The sequence below is a fragment of the Myotis myotis genome, unplaced genomic scaffold, assembly GCF_014108235.1.
Source record: "Myotis myotis isolate mMyoMyo1 unplaced genomic scaffold, mMyoMyo1.p scaffold_m19_p_3, whole genome shotgun sequence".
NCBI classification, from domain to species: domain Eukaryota; kingdom Metazoa; phylum Chordata; class Mammalia; order Chiroptera; family Vespertilionidae; genus Myotis; species Myotis myotis.
The window spans coordinates 194722172-194738702 of record NW_023416335.1 but is presented as its reverse complement, the minus strand read 5'-3'; the positions used below and the strand labels follow the sequence as shown (position 1 = coordinate 194738702).

Sequence of the window (16531 nt, the reverse complement as noted above, 5' to 3'; positions counted from 1 at the left end):
GCATAACACTTTAACAGTTCGATTTTGAAAATGAACTGTATTTTAATAAACACTGACTTTATAATTATTCAAAGTGTCTGTGAGGTTGTGTTAGTGGTATAGTGGTGAGCATAGCTGCTTTCCAAAGTGTCTGTGTACATTTTGGGGGGACACTTATATATAAGTAATCATCTACTCTTTATAAGTAATTCTGTAATTTGTTTATTTCCTAAAAAGCTCTAATAGATAAGGCGCTGATCTACATCCGGGGCTATAAGGAAATAACAACAATAATCATGACAGCACATATTTATTAAAACTATGACATCTTTTCTATACAATTATGATGTGAAGAATCAAAAACTTAAAAGCAATTTTTAAGAAATTACATTATTGGATTTTTGGTAAAAAAAAAAAAAGCATCCATTACAAGAAGGCCCCAGTACCTGTATGTAAAATGATGAGCCTTGAACTGTGTTGTGAAGTCTATTTTGAGCTAAGGTCGAAGGGAAACTAGAAATGGAAGGAGACTCTCCCTCAGGGGACACTGATGCATTTCATTTGATGAACTTTTAGAAAGAACAAACTGGGTGGGGAAAGGAAAAACTACTTGCTATTCTAGAAGGCTGCATTTTAGCTTAATCTGCGGCATCTCACTTGGATTTCCTTCCATCCCCCAATTTTCACTAAATATTGTTAAAAAACTGAAATTTGAAAAGCGGAAACAAAATGGGATTTTCAAGCCATGTCTACCTGATTGTCAATCTGCTTTTACCCACAAATGTGTTCTTGTGATCATTCATAATTTTAATCTTCAGAATATTTATGACAAATATTTGTGACATAATGTAATGTTTTGAGATTATCATCACAATTGGTTTACCTGTTTCTATGTCCAGGTGCATATTAAATTAAAATAAGTTAATCCCTTGGGTTTTACAAGTGGATTAACAAAACAATGAAATACATTTAGGTTTAAGTGACATCATTTTGGTAAACTACTAAGGTATTTTAACTTCTAACATACTGTATTGATGCATTTTATACAATTAAAGTCTTCTCTTTCCTTTAAAATCTGTCATTTTTTATAGACGGCTTTTCCTTTAGCTATAACATACTCGATTAATTCGTTATGGCCTCCAAACTGGTAAATCAAATGCTCCCATCTAGAAAGAAATCAAACATTACTTCAATACATACAAGTCAAAATTATCACTATCCTTAAATGCTAATTTAAAAATACATTTTCTAAAAATTTCTTTATACCTAGTCATTGATATTTGGGCTTTAAAAAATGGCATATTACTTACTAACTAGCCTATGACAAATCAAATAATGTTTAATAATACCATTTAAGTATTTGAACTTAAAATATTTGATTCAATTAAGTAATGCACAAATGGTAACAACATCAACATTGTTTTCAGGAGAGAGAGTGGCCATGGCTGGCGTGGCTCAGGTGGTTGGAGTGTGGTCCTGTATGCCAAAAGTTGGCTGGTTCAATTCCTGGTCAGGGCACATACCCAATTTGCAGGTTAGATCCCCATTCAGGGTATGTACAGGAGGTGGCCGATCAATGCTTCTCTCTCTCTCTGTCTCTCTGTCTCTCTGTCTCTCTCTCATTCTCTTTCCAAAAAAGTAATAATAATAAACTTTTTTAAGAAAAAAAAAATGAGGGTGATTTATGACCACAGAGAGTAGAATTACAGAGCCACTCTCTTCTGTTGAAGGTGAGGTCCAAGAGCTGGGATAGGCTCACTAGAAGTGAGGGACCGAAGATTTAGAACAAGAAGACTCAAACTGTCACGTGGGAGACCCAGAGGGCAGCAGACTGCAAGTGAGTAATTAGAAACCAGGACAGGAACACTGATGTGAGGATTTTGGGATCCAGAATCAGGGTGACAAGCTGAAGTTGGGACCTGTGTGGCCCAGTGTAAGCAGAAGGTCAGAAGCCAAACAGAAAAACAAAAACATATGCCAGAGGACACAAGTCCAAAGTCCAGGTAGAAGAGCAGAAGCCTGGAGATCTATGAAAGATCTAAGGTGGATGAAGAGACCGGAAAACGGAGTCTGCCCCGTGGTTTAGGACTTGTAGAGAGACTTCGTTGTAAAAGGATGAAGATGGACGGGACTGGGTAGCTTCTGAGCCTACACTAATAGAGCCTGACACTAATAATTCGTGGAAAAGGGTTTTAAACCAGGTCTATATCCCACAAGAGGCTTAAGACAGCTTAGCTGGGGATTCACTCACCTGGATGAATTGATGATAATGAGATCTCCCTGTTTGCCAACTTCCAAAGATCCATGTGTGTGAGATTTTCCCAGTGCATAAGCGGCATTGATGGTGGCTGCGGCCAAGGCCTCGGGCATGGACATTCTCATGTTTACACAGGCCAGATGCATGACCATTGGCTGAGATGGAAGAGAAAAGCGTCAGAGGAAAGTAACAAGAGGGCAACTGCTACCTGGGACATTTCTCCAACACAGCACAACAAATAATGGTGATTAAATGTGGAGGTGGGAATGGCTTGATTGATATAGGAACATTTAAACTTACACATAAAGGTTCTTATGCTTTAGAAAAAAAATCCTTTATTATCAAGATTACCCCCATGTGTATTTAATAGTTATTTACAACTTTTCAAGACCACTTAGTATAGAAAATAAAGCTCCCCTCCATGCTTACTCACTAAAACTTCTTTGAGCTTATTCTATTCTCCAAGGGAAAAAATGGCTTATTATAAAACCACAATGCCCAAGGCTACCAGAAAACAATGCAAACGGCGTTTTCTCCTTTCTTTCTGCAGAAAAATCCAATTACACTACTATCTATATCTTTTTTTCTTGTTACACAGGAAAATATTTTTTGATGTTTGATACATTTTAAAAGAAGTATTTTAAAATAATTTATATGCTTGGTAGAAGTTTGATACTCTGCTCTGAAAGGCATATTGAAAATAATTACCATTGAAAAGCAATAGGCATTAGGGTTGAAGTCACTGCCCAAAGCAACTATTACTCCTTCATCTAACATCTTCCTGGCTCGAGGTTGCTTCAGCCTAAGGGAGGGGAAAAAAGATGTCAGTATCCAGAATGGAAGCTTTTGCAGAATAGATGTTCCAAATGGAAGGAGACTTAGGATATCTAACCCTTATTTCTTCTGGGAGAAGAAACAGAAACTCAAGGTTAAGTGATTATTGATTGATATTTCCTGATTGTAGTCTACGTTAATGTATGTGTATAAGATCATAATAAGTTTCAGGAAAGCACTGAAATAGTTCTTTCTTCTCCCTTATAACCATTACTCAAAGCCTTGTTTTTCAATCCCTAAGACAGCATTTTTCAACCTTAGCACAATTCATTTCTTGGGCTGGATAATTCTTTGTTGTGGAGTTGTTCTGTGCATTGTAGGATGTGTAGCAGAATCACTGGCTTCTATTCATCAGATGTCAGTAGCACCACTTAATTGTAACAAACAAAAAATGTCTCCAGACATTGACAATTGTCCCCGGAGGGGAAAAAAATCACTCCAGGTCGATAACCACTATGCTAAGGCCATACCTGCTGAATCACCGCCTTGAAAACCAGGTATCCCAACCTCACAGAAAGCACCTGGTTGTAAAAGGATAAAACGTCTCTTGAATGCCGGCCTCCCTGACCACAAACTTGTGGTCGTTATGCAGGTGGCACAAAGGAAAGGGTCAGAAGGGTCTCAGATTTGGTAGAGTTAGAGCAATGGCAGTTACACAAGATGGACTAAATGTATTCAATCCACAGAGGGCACACAGCACAGTTCCTGGAGAGATTTTTACAGAATAGACATCTCCTCTTTCCTCTCACCCCCAGGATTTATGAGGATTGTGCACCCACACTCAACTTCTCAGAAAACAGCTCATACAGATTCTGAATACTGTTAAGTATCCTTAATATCTTATGCATGTTTTTGTTTGTTTTGTTAGAGAGGAGAGAGGGAGAGAGAGAGAGAGAGAGAGAGAGAGAGAGAGAGAGAGAGAGAGAGAGAAGAGAAAACATCAATTAGTTGCCTCCCATAAGCGCCCTGACCAGGGATCAAGTCTGCAACCTTTGGGTGTATGGGACAACACTCCAAGCATCTAAGCCACCCAGTCAAGGCTTATGCATATCTTTTAAAGTATAAAGCTTACTCCATTTTTTTCTAATTACAAAGGTAATGCATACTGATTTTTCTTTAAATTAGAAACTCGGGAGAACCAAGATGGCGGCATAGGTTAACGCCGAAGTTTGCTGCTTTGAACAACTACTTCAAAAGTGAAACTAAAAGACGGAAGGGACATCACCCAGAACCACAGGAACGCTGGCTGAGTGGAAGTCCTACAACTAGGAGGAAAGAGAAACGCATACGGACACTCAGAGGAGGCGCAGTGCTGAAGTCAAATTCTGAGGTTCGGAGTGCGCGAGCGGGCTGGCGGCGGAGGGCGCGGTTGGCGTTTTCAATCGGGAGGGAGTCGCAGACTCTGAGCTCCAGATACAGGCGAGTCTTTAGGGACCCAGACTCAAACGGGAGAAGCGGGACTGTCTGGCTTCGGTCAGAGCGAGTGCAGCTTTCTCTCCGAGGCTTGCAGCGGTCGCTGGGACTCAGAGAGTCAGAGCCCCTGGGGACAGGACTGAGAGCCGCCATAACTGCTCTCTCCGGCCCACCCTGTTGATCCTGTGCGACCCGCCCTGCCCAAGCCCTGCACAAAGGCATTTGCCAGATAGCCTCAGGCAAAGGCTAGATTAGCACCTCCCTAGAGGACAGAAGTTCTCTCACTGCTGACACAGCTGATTCTCATAGCCACTTGGCCTGGAGGTCAAACCCTCCCTGGTATTAGCTACAACAATCAAGGTTTAACTATAAGACTTCGAACAAAGACCACTAGGGGGTGCACCAAGAAAGCATAACAAAATGCGGAGACAAAGCAACAGGACAAAATTGTCAATGGAAGATATAGAGTTCAGAACCACACTTTTAAGGTCTCTCAAGAACTGTTTAGAAGCCGCCGATAAACTTAATGAGATCTACAAGAAAACTAATGAGACCCTCGATGTTATATTGGGGAACCAACTAGAAATTAAGCATACACGGACTGAAATAACGAATATTATACAGACTCCCGACAGCAGACCAGAGGAGCGCAAGAATCAAGTCAATGATTTGAAATGCGAGGAAGCAAAAAACACCCAACCGGAAAAGCAAAATGAAAAAAGAATCCAAAAATGCGAGGATAGTGTAAGGAGCCTCTGGGACAGCTTCAAGCGTACCAACATCAGAATTATAGGGGTGCCAGAAGATGAGAGAGAGCAAGATATTGAAAACCTATTTGAAGAAATAATGACAGAAAACTTCCCCCACCTGGTGCAAGAAATGGACTTACAGGTCCAAGAAGCGCGGAGAACCCCAAACAAAAGGAATCCAAAGAGGACCACACCAAGACACATCATCATTAAAATGCCAAGAGCAAAAGATAAAGAGAGAATCTTAAAAACAGCAAGAGAAAGAAACTCAGTTACCTACAAGGGAATACCCATACGACTGTCAGCTGATTTCTCAACAGAAACTTTGCAGGCCAGAAGGGAGTGGCAAGAAATATTCAAAGTGATGAATAGCAAGAACCTACAACCAAGATTACTTTATCCAGCAAAGCTATCATTCAGAATTGAAGGTCAGATAAAGAGCTTCACAGATAAGGAAAAGCTAAAGGAGTTCATCACCACCAAACCAGCATTATATGAAATGCTGAAAGGCATCCTTTAAGAAGAGGAAGAGGAAGAAAAAGGTAAAGATACAAATTATGAACAACAAATATGCATCTATCAACAAGTGAATCTAAGAATCAAGTGAATAAATAATCTGATGAACAGAATGAACTGGTGATTATAATAGAATCAGGGACATAGAAAGGGAATGGACTGACTATTCTTGGGGGGGAAAGGGGTGGGGGTGTGGGAGATGCGGGAAGAGACTGGACAAAAATCGTGCACCTATGGATGAGGACAGTGGGTGGGGAGTGAGGGTGGAGGGTGGGGCGGGAACTGGGAGGAGGGGAGTTATGGGGGGGAAAAAGAGGAACAAATGTAATAATCTGAACAATAAAGATTTAATTAAAAAAAAAAGAAAAGAAAAGAAAAAAGAAAAAAAGAAAAAAAAAGAAACTCCAAAACTAGTTAAAAGAAAAGAAAAAGAAAGAGCCACCATCCCCAACACGCCCACCACTGAAGGTCAATTTAGTTCTGAGCTCCTTCCTCAGGAGAATTCATTTCTGAACATCATTCCTGAATTGGCACCTTCCATGAGCTAAGTTTTCTTGATCTGCATTAAGGGATTTGGAAGGACAATGAGATTAGTTAGGCATCTTGGAGGTCTGTGTCTCCACAACGTGTACGTGCAGCTCTTGTGTGGGGGTGAGGTCGATCTCACCTGAGCATATAGGCCGTGGTGGGCAGAAGAACCGCGGAGCACCCAGCCGTTGCCATGGCAGCAATGCCTTCGTCACTCACTTCTTCCAGGTGACTGATTGCCCGGGCTCCCAGCTCAGCCCCGAGCTAAGCAGAATGAACAGAGAGAAAAAGATTTAACCAACAGCAACAACAAATTAATAAAGTGCCATGAAACTGCTTTTCCTGCCAAGATAAGCAGCACTCTCTTAGGAAGATTTCCTGTCAACTACCTTTCACAAGCACAGGCCCCAAAATGGATAAAAGGTTCGTGATGGACATTCATTTGAAAAGTAGCTAGTGTGCTGCTTTAATAACTATTTGTCATCACAAATGCTTACTGACATTCTTAAGACATTTGCTAAAAAAGAAAATGTTATGGATCTTATGAATCAGAATAATACACTGAGTAATACTGATAACAAAATCTATTATAGCATCATAAAATCACAAGAAAAATGTATCTTGGAATGCCATTGCTCTCAGTGAAAGCAGATAATCAGTTAAGAAAACAAACTTTAAAAATGTGGATCATGTGTGTAATTTGAGAATACTCCTTGAGCTTGAGTTCTCTCCAGATGGAAAGTTTGGCTACATTGTCAGAAAAAAACCAACAAGAGGCAATGCTATGAGGATCATGGAACCACTAACGTGGATTTCTTCTCATCTTGACAATTTTACTCTCTCTCTCTCCCTCTCTCTGCCCAGGATGAAAAGTGGTATGTTAAGAAGACATATTCCAAGGAGAGAAGAGGAGACAATATTTGTCGTTGCACTGCGGCCCAGGGCAGCTGCAGTCCCCCCAACACCAGGGCAGGAAAGGCCCCTCATCAGCAGCTGGCTCAGGTCTAAGAGTGTCTGGACCACAGGACAGACTATGCTCCCCAGAAGAGTTCCTTTCTGACCTTGGAATCACCCTCACTTTTCCAAACTTGATTTGCTCATCCCGGGTATTGACCTCTATTGATTTAATTCACCAGTCACTCTCTACGGCCAAAGGTATCTTGTTGACCACCCCTTCCAGGTGTCACTTAACAAATATTCAACAACTATTTACTTAGTAAAGGCCATGGGTATGCCAGGCACTGCACTAAGCTCCAGGGACAGGTCTGTGTAAGACATGGGTGCAGTCCTCAGTGTTTGCAGTCCAGCAGGGATGGCAGAGGCAATTTCAACACAGTGGGATAAGTGCAGGAGGAGCTGTAACACACTGCTGGAGAGCTTTGCGGGGGGGGGGGGGGGGAACCCCAGAGAAGCTGAGGCTAAGATGAAACATGGAAGGGAGTTAGAATTAATTGGACAAGGGGGAGTTCAGATTAGAGAAACAATATGTGCAGGGCTGGTAGTTTAATGTGGCTGGTCCACCGTAGGCAGGATGAAGGTGGTGAAAATGGGGAGGAGAGAGAAAGGAAGATAGAGAAGTAAACTAGGGCTGGATCCTGGCAAGCCTACATATAAGGAGTTTGGAATTCACCTTATGAGCAATGGTAAGCCTTTCGGTCGTTTTAAGCAATAGAGAGGAGGGATAGATACTCTACGAGGATGGATTACAGAAACAGATTCAAGTGGAGGCAAGCTTGGGGGCAAGAGCAGTTGTTGCAGGAATCCAGGTGAGAGCTGATGGTGGTTGGACCCAGGCCGTGGGGTGAAGAGATGTGGACCTAGAGATATGCAGGAGGAAATTGGCAGAACTTGTTGGTTGGTTGAAATGTGGTAGGTGAAGGGGAGGGAGGAGTCAAATGATTGGGTTTTTGATTTAGGCAATAGATAATGGTGTCATTCACTGGGGCAGGAAACACAGGGCACAATTTGGAAGTGATTTTAAAAGCTCAAGCAGGACATGTGGTTAAGACACATGTGGGGTATCTACATCTGTATTTATACCCAAGGGAAGTTGTCCATTTAGTGCCTCACTCCACTCAAGAGCTGTCTTATTCACTGATGAATTCTCCGTGCCTTCAACAGTGCCTGGCACACACTAGACACTCAAATATTTGTTGAAAGCATAAATAAATGAATCTGTGTAAGACTTATAGATTTGAAAATCATGTCCTCGCTATGAATGGTGTGCTTCACTCACGTTCATCTGAATGATGCCACGGAAAACCCTAGGAGCTGCATGTGAAATTAATAGACTCTAGTACGGCTTTCTGTACCAACCAAAATAGGTTGTGGATTTAATCAGTGAGATCACAAAGGTACTTCTTTCCTACTAACATCACCAGCAGGTGATAATAAAAGTAAATTACCAGCCTGGCCGGAGTGGCGTCGACCTGTGAACCAGGAGGTCACGGTTCAATTCCCGTTCAGGGCACATGCCTGAGTTTCGGACTTGCTCCCCAGTAAGGGGCGTGTGGGAGGCAGCCGATCAATGGTTCTCTCCCTCTCCTTTCCCTTCCTCTCTGAAATTTAAAAAACAAAAACAAACAAACGAAACAGCAAAAAAGTAAATTTCTAAGAGAGGTCAGGAATTCCAAGGCTCAACCTGAGCAATCTGCACATTGTTCAAACAAATTTCCCCTCTCCCTATCTTTTCAGAAGGCCGCTCCTGTCTTTGAACAAACTAGGTAAGTTTTCCATAACCTGAGTGTTGACAAAGGAAAAGCCAAAAGTCAACTGTACCTCCGCAGCCTTCATCGGGTGGAGTTCATCCCCATGGAAGTTAATCTGTAACCCTATATCTTTTCCACCTTGAAGAATCCTTCTGGTAGAATCCAGGTCAAAGACACCCTTCTCACAGAACACATCTATATTGTCAACGTGAATCTGCCCATTTCTGCCAAGTTCCTTCAGCTTTGGGAGGTGGTTATTGATGATGTCATCAGCAGCTTCAGTAGCAGTTTTTCCTCTGAGGGAAGAAAAGAACATTTCCATGGGCAAATATATTTTTTAACTGGAAGAAGGGTTTCTTGGTGCTTGGAGACCTGAGAAACTGTAGGTAAATAACCTCAAGCCTCAGAAAAGTACAGAAAGAATCAAAGCTATTAACAATTGTGACATGCCTACGCAGCAGAGGTATTGATAAAGACTTCTATATGCTCTGACCCTATTCACAGAGACTCAAATGGCTCATCCATTCTGGCACACCGGTGTTGCCTTTGGGAATGCCGGCAAGGTCATCTGGCTGAAAAAGCAGAATCTACTTTACAAGGGCACCTAGAGGGCATCCTGAAGGCGTCCCTGCCAACCCAACTGCAGGCCTCTTACCTGGGCCCCAGCTATCACCCTGTCTTTTTCTTCCTCTACACTATTTCTAGAAGCATCTGCCTAAGGCTTCCTGTCTCACCATTTGGGGACATGGAAGAAGAGGCTAGTAGAAGGCCCCAAAATTCTCAATGAGATTCTGGGGTAGTTATATATTAGGAAGGGCTGGGCTTTTGAAGTCAAATACACACAGAGCTCTACCACTTGCTAGCTGCTTAACTCTTTGGACACGTGATTTAGCTGTCCTTTGGCATACTCTGAGTCTCAGGCTTTATCACTGGGCACCAAGACGCAGACCTCAGAGGCTCATTGGCAGATGGAGAAACCTCTAAAACTTTAGTCCCATAATTGGCACATAGAAGCCTCTCATTCAGTGAAAACCATTCAGGTGGGTAGATAGAGGAGATGGGCACTTACATATAATTCTCAAGATAATTGTATAAAATAGGGTGTTATGTAGCTATTTTATAGATTAGTAATTCATGTTCAAAAAGTTAGAAGATGCCTCAAAATCACCCAACTGGAAGTAGTTAAGCTGGATTCAGACCCAGGTCTGCTACCACTCCAAAGTTTGAGTCTTTTCTACCATGTTACACTGTCCTTTTACCAAAAAAAAAAAAAACCCACAAAAAACAGGCCATCACACACCTTGTACTCCATTTGCAAAAAATCTGTTTCTATAGACAGGCTCTTCCCAGAAGTCTTAGGGCAGTTTCAAGCTTTAATAATTTCAGAAATGTAAATGCTAAAGACATACAATAAACGTAATTGGAAATATGAAGTATGTATGTACTTGTGCTTCTTTTCTACATAATTCGTTTTCACTTTTTAATAATAAATTTAAATGTTAATTTCTTTAGTTCCTCTGAAGATGGTAAACACAAAATTACCATGAAAATGTTCTGTTTTAGAGTTCCCGAAACGAAATACATTTTATAAAATATATAAATTCTTTTTTTTCAAATAATTTTTTGCAAGCCTGTAGCATTTATATAGCTAAGTTGTCAAAACCTAAAACTGCACTGAGACAGTGGAGTAGCTTGTGAATTTCCAAGTCCTGGATTTCTTTGGGATCTTTTAGTTCCGGGACTGCCTTCCGGTCTAGAAATTCCAGGACACAAGATGCAGCAGGAGACAGCCATTCTCATCTCTCTTTTTCAACCCAAGGAGTTGTGAGCATCTCTTCTTCCTTCACCATCAGGGGACTAGCAAAGTGATGGGTCTGGTGGGGGTCACCTTCCTAGAACCATGTGTGAGATGACTGACTGACCATCAGACTCAGAACACCTTCCCAAGGATTTCTACAGATCTCTGCAAGAGCTAAAGCTGTGAGCCGCCGTTGGGGAAAGCGGCCCCCTCAATGCCCAACCGAGTTAAACGCCGGTCCCATCGGCTGCGGTTACTTTGGCACTGAGTGAGCCCCGCAGTACGTGGCCGAGATGCCGACGGCCATCTGCCGCCGGGCGCGCTCGATCACGCGGAGCATCTTGAGCTCGGTCTCCAGGTTGAGGCCGTAGCCGCTCTTGCACTCCACCAGCGTGGTCCCCGCCCGCATCATGCACTGCAGCCGCTGCTGCAAGGAGCCGAACAGCTCCTCCTCCGAGGCCTGGCGCGTGCGCTCCACGGTGAAGTTGATCCCTCCTCCGGCCTGGTGGATTTCCATGTATGTGGCTCCTGCCAACTGAACACAACGCTCAGCTCACCGTTAGGCAGAGCAAATGCAGGGAGGTTGTAGGCAGGTCTGCAGAACCTACCTGCACGGGGGGCGGGGGGCGGGGAGGGGTATTCAAAACGATTCACAATCTCTATGCTAGTAGTGACTAGCCAATCAGAAAAGGGGTGGGGGCAGGCAATTCCCAGAGAAATACTGGAATGGCAGAGATGGGAGATGTGGTGGAGACTTCTGGCCTCAGGGCAGCAGCGGCAATTTCCCACCGGGTACAAAAGTATTTCAGTATTTTAACAATCCAATCTACCCAGTGTATACCAGTTAAATCTCTGCCCATGTCTCAGCACCTTTAAGGAAACAAAGGCCCCAAGGGGAAGGCCCCACTGCAGCCATTCAAATCTCCAGCAAAGAGACCTCAGTATTTGGCCACAAGAGTTTGGGACCTGACCTCTGTGGCTCAAGCAAATGAAGAGGCTCTTTGTGGGATCCCACTGGGCTCCTGTTACTCTGGGCAGCAGGAGTGTGGGGCAAACGCAGTCTTCCTGCCTGGGGTCTCGGCCATGTTCATCTGGGTTCTGCCATGGTGAGCTGGTGAACGCAATGGACACCCTTCCCTCTGTGGGCCCCACTTTCCACGTCTATGCAATGAGAGAACTGGATTGCAAAGCTCTAAGGTTGCTTTTTAGAAACCTGGCTCTGAAAAGTTGGCTCTGAAATCCTGTGATTTAATAAAGAAGTCTTAAAAGCAGCTCTAGTGTGTTGAGGAAGGTACACAATATCTGAGAATTTTTTCTTTTCCTAAATAATGCAATTTAGCTGTTAGTATACAGACTTTCTCAGAAACAAAGTGAAGAAAAGGTATGGAGAAAACTCAAGTGGGTATCACCAAAAGGAAAAAGCCAACCTGGAAAGGCTACATACTGTATAATTCCAACTATATGGAGACAGTATAAAGACCGGTGGTTGCCAGGGGTGGGCGGAAGAAAGGAATGAACAGGCGGAGTGCAGAGGATTTTGAGGGCAGTGTAACTACTCTGTATGATCCCACAATGGTGGGTACATGTCATTGTACATTTGTCCAAACCCAAGGTAATGTAAACTATGGACTCTGGGTGATAATGTGTGTCAATGTAGGTTCACCCATTGTAGCAAATGTACCACTCTGCTGGAGGAGTTGAAAATGGGGAAGACTGGGGTGGTGGATGGATGGTATGCGGAAAATTTCTGTAGCTCCCGCTCAGTCTTGCTGTGATCCTAAAACTGCTCTAAAAGCTAAATTCTGCTAAAAACAAACAACGTAAAATTGGCTCCAACTAGCGATTTGAGGGTCTACATCTTATTAATGACTGATATTTTTATGTTTCTTAATAAATCTCATTTTTTTCTGGAAAAAATGAGAACAACATGACACGTATTTTATTTTTGTTATGAGCAATATATTTTTCCTGGTTTGACCCTAATGAATGGTGATTTTCAAATTGTTTCCTGGAGCCTTTTCAAAGGCTCCCAGAGCTGGTGGGATGGGTTGGGGGAAGGAAAAGAGAGGAGAAAGTAGTGAGCAAGGCAGCTCAGCGCTGTTAGAATGAAGATTCTACAGTTAAAATTTTTTGAAAACTGTTATACTTAAAGCGATTGTTATCCCTGTGCATAGTATAAAGATTTGGGACAGTTATAAAATAGTTAGTTTTGTTCTAATTTATTTTCCATAGTCCAGGCCAGTGAAAATATTCTTAAAAGACACATAAGCAAAGACACAATGTCAAATCTATGTTGCAAAGCCTGACAGCCCACAGACTCTTTATAAAAAGACTTGTCTGTTTGTTTATGCTTCATTATGATTTGCAATCATTCATTGCAATTACCTTCATTGCAAACTCGTGAACTCTCTCACCAGCCCATACTGGATGTGTGTGTGCATCCACCAAACCTGTAATCAAGAAATCAAATCATTTTTAAAGTTAAGAATCAGAAAGCCCTTAGGTAGCAGGGCCAATACACATCCTGCTCTTTGGAAAGCATGAGGGTGGTCAGCCATCTTGGAGGGGGTGGAAGAGGAAGAATTTGTCTTTTAGAGGCCAGCTCTAAAAGAGGAGGGTGACTCAACAAGATGAAAATATTCCTTTAAAAAAATACAGCTCCTTTTGCCCATTAAGCTCATGCTCACCAAGCGAGCTTTTGAAATAGGATGTCAACCCTGAGTTGAGCAAAACCAATGACCATATCACCAAGGTGATAGTCTGGGTGTGAAAACAGAATCATACAATCCCTACTGTCAACCTTGAGAAAGAAAAATATGAAATCAGAAAGATAAACCTTTCTTCAAGAAAGAAATATATTTTAATTAAAGAGAAACTATAAAGCAATCACTTGGAACTTTTGTTTACCCTGGTACAATTCAGAAAAGTGTGTCTTTCCAGGTTATGTAAAATACCTAATGGATCAAGTGGCTGATGAGTGGGTTCTGATTTGGAGTAAAATCAAAAGTCCTTATTCAGATCACTTTCTATTGTATTCTGTGCTTTCTCATAAGGTTTCACCCTGGCTTTATCTTCTATCTCCCAAGAGCCAAAAGGTAGAAGCTCTATCAGATATACACAATACACACTTGAAATGGATAAATATTAGCTTCTAAGTTTGCACAGAACTCAGAGTTTGTGAAACTTGTTTCAGATCATTACACAAAGCCACAAAACATAGATCATATAGGAGGGAATGGTAAATAAGCTGATTCTGTTGTCAATCTCCAAAGATACATCGTCAGTGAAATCTCTAGGGATTTTTCTTTCCTTTTTCCATCTAGAGATGGGTCCTTTGTTGCATATTCTATTCTTATTTAAAGTATATTCTGGTAGTGGAAGTAGCAGTTTTCCTTGTTTGCCCTCCCTACACAATACATTAATAAAATTCTTCTCACAGTTTTTTAACCTAAACACAACACACCTGGTCTCTCTGCATTATGTGAATGGGAAGAAGTGGAATGAATGGATGAGTCCGAGTCCCAGCTTGCCCTTTACCTGTGTAGCAATCAAGGGTAAGATATTTCACCCCTGAACTTCAGTGTTCTAATCTGTAACATGCCCATAATGATCTTACCTTACAGGGCAGTTAAAGGATTCAATGTGAAAATGTTTGTAAAGCAGCTAGCCATTCAATAGTAGAAATTAGATAAATTATAATTATTATATTTTAATATCATTGTAGGACCCTCTTTAAAACAAGCTACTACTCTTTTTTTATTTTACTAAAACTGAATTTGGGGTTTTACTGAAGAGAGGTTGATACCTGGCAAGATGCATTTCCCAGAACAGTCAATTCTTTCTTCAAACGTTTCTTCAGAAAACTGTTCTTGAATAACATCAGCAGGACCGATGGCTTTTATCAACCCATCCCTGAAGAAAAATCAAGGAATAATTACTAGTGTTTGGGGAACTATTGTGAGAAATCTGACTAATGATTTAAAATATGTTATAGATGTCTCTTGGGGTCAGTCAATATTTACTGTATTTCTTTTTTGAAGTTCTGTCTTTCGGAAAGTGGCTCTAGCCACCTGTAAGGCAAAAAGTCAACTCATGTGTAGCAGAGAATGCTAGTTGTTCTCTGAGACCAATGTTCCCTTTTCTCAAGGTGCTAGATTCCTAAAATTTAGCTGGACACATGATCACCCAGATAAAGATACATTTCCCAGTCTCTTGGCAACCTGGTGTGGCCATGTGACTAAGTTTAGCCAATGGGATTGCTTTCTCTTCCTCTTTCCTAGTGGAAATATAGACACCATGAGAGATTGAGCAGCCCCCTGGGATGATGGAGTGACTGGAGCAAAAGGGTCTTGCACAACAGAGCAAGATAGTGGGGGCCTGAATCCTCAGGACTCCAGATTGTGGCCATCAGCTAGTCTTGGATTCTTACTTTTGTGCAATTCCGCTAACTGATTTTAACAGATTTTGACAGTAACGCTGGAAATGGTTGGATCCCTTTGTTAATTAGAAACACACAGTCCCTAAAAGTTGAACTCTTACACAACCCTAAGCAGCTCAGCTACGAGGTGATACTAACTGACTGCTCTTGCACAAGCCCTGCCACGTAGCTCTCCAATTCAAACTGGCGTCCAACCCTTATTCCCACCCCAGGCCCGCCCTCCCAAACTGGCTGTTCTGTTATTCACTTCTAGCAGGAAGTGCAGAAGGTTTAAGGAAAATAATTGAAAATGCCCTTGTTTTCTGGTGGCTGAACCGTAATTTCCTATTACCCCAAACCATCACCATCTAAACCAGCGGTTCTCAACCTGTGGGTCGCGACCCCTTTGGGGGTCCAATGACCCTTTCACAAGGGTCGCCTAAGACCATCCTTCATATCAGATATTTACATTACAATGCATAACAGTAGCAACATTACAGTTATGAAGTAGCAACGAAAGTGATTTTATGGTTGGGTAACATGAGGAACCGTATTTAAAGGGCCAGAAGGTTAAGAACCACTGAAACGTTTGCCTAACATTTGCCGTATAGTTTCCAAGCTTTAGTGCACAGAAGAAAGGAGTGGAAGAGGTATTTATAAAAATTCAGGTCTCAGAACTCCACTCACGGAGATGCTGGGGATGAAAAGAAAAAATGGATCTGGAGATGAAGGTAGCGGGGAGGTGGCCGGTCTGAAATCTGTCTTCTTATTTATTTATTTATTTACTTACTTACTTATTTAATCTCAGGCCATCTGACGCAGGTGGCCCCTTGGCCACACTTCAAGAAGCCCTGGAAAGAGCCCCAACCCCTTCTGATTGCTGGACAATGATATTTTATCAGCAGAGGCGTCCCAGTGCCATGTGCAGCTTGAGTGCCGTTTTTTTCCACCGAATGACAACCAGAGACCGTCAAACCTGTTAGCAACAGGCTCCTAAAAGGCAGTCCAGCCAATGTCTCGCCGGGTTCGGGAAAGCTTTTACCCGGTTTCCCTCCACAGCGCACACATTCTAGAAAAAGCGGCCAGCTAGGACCGGTCGGACGGGTCCCTCCAACCCGCAGCCACTTACGTGCCCACCACCAGGCTGGCGCCCTCCAGCACCGCCAGGCTGCGCAGCGCGTCCCGCGCCAGGAAGCGCTCCCCGCGGGCGCACACCAGCACCACCTGCCGCGCGTTCTCCAGCAGGAGGCGGTGGTCGCCCGCCATGTCGCCGCGCGCCGCGGCTCGCGAGACGGTCAGCAGGCAGTGGCCGCGGGAGGGACAGCGGAGGAG

General features: G+C 42.7%; 1 protein-coding gene and 1 long non-coding RNA gene across 4 annotated transcripts in view; one reads left to right on the top strand and one right to left on the bottom strand.

The window, feature by feature from the left end:
- Positions 1–16531, bottom strand: part of AMDHD1 (amidohydrolase domain containing 1) — a 23796-nt gene extending 7265 nt beyond the window's left edge. Inside the window, exons 1-9 of one of the 2 annotated variants that reach the window (XM_036296474.1) lie at positions 16329–16530; positions 14588–14694; positions 13168–13232; positions 11040–11317; positions 9055–9280; positions 6416–6540; positions 2945–3038; positions 2231–2391; positions 274–1145 (exon numbers count right to left, since the gene is read on the bottom strand). In XM_036296474.1, coding sequence (XP_036152367.1) covers positions 1058–1145; positions 2231–2391; positions 2945–3038; positions 6416–6540; positions 9055–9280; positions 11040–11317; positions 13168–13232; positions 14588–14694; positions 16329–16465 — 1281 coding nt within the window. In that variant the 5' untranslated portion in view covers positions 16466–16530 and the 3' untranslated portion in view covers positions 274–1057. Of the gene's footprint in view, positions 1–273; positions 1146–2230; positions 2392–2944; positions 3039–6415; positions 6541–9054; positions 9281–11039; positions 11318–13167; positions 13233–14587; positions 14695–16328 lie in introns of those variants that run through there. The other variant, XM_036296475.1, reaches the window with a different exon arrangement.
- LOC118649435 lies at positions 6536–10276 on the top strand. Of its 2 annotated transcripts, XR_004965656.1 has the most exons (3): positions 6536–6699; positions 7141–7431; positions 8971–10276. It is a non-coding gene; the product is annotated as an uncharacterized LOC118649435 (long non-coding RNA). The 2 variants fall into 2 exon arrangements; XR_004965655.1 differs by having other exon boundaries at positions 6536–7431.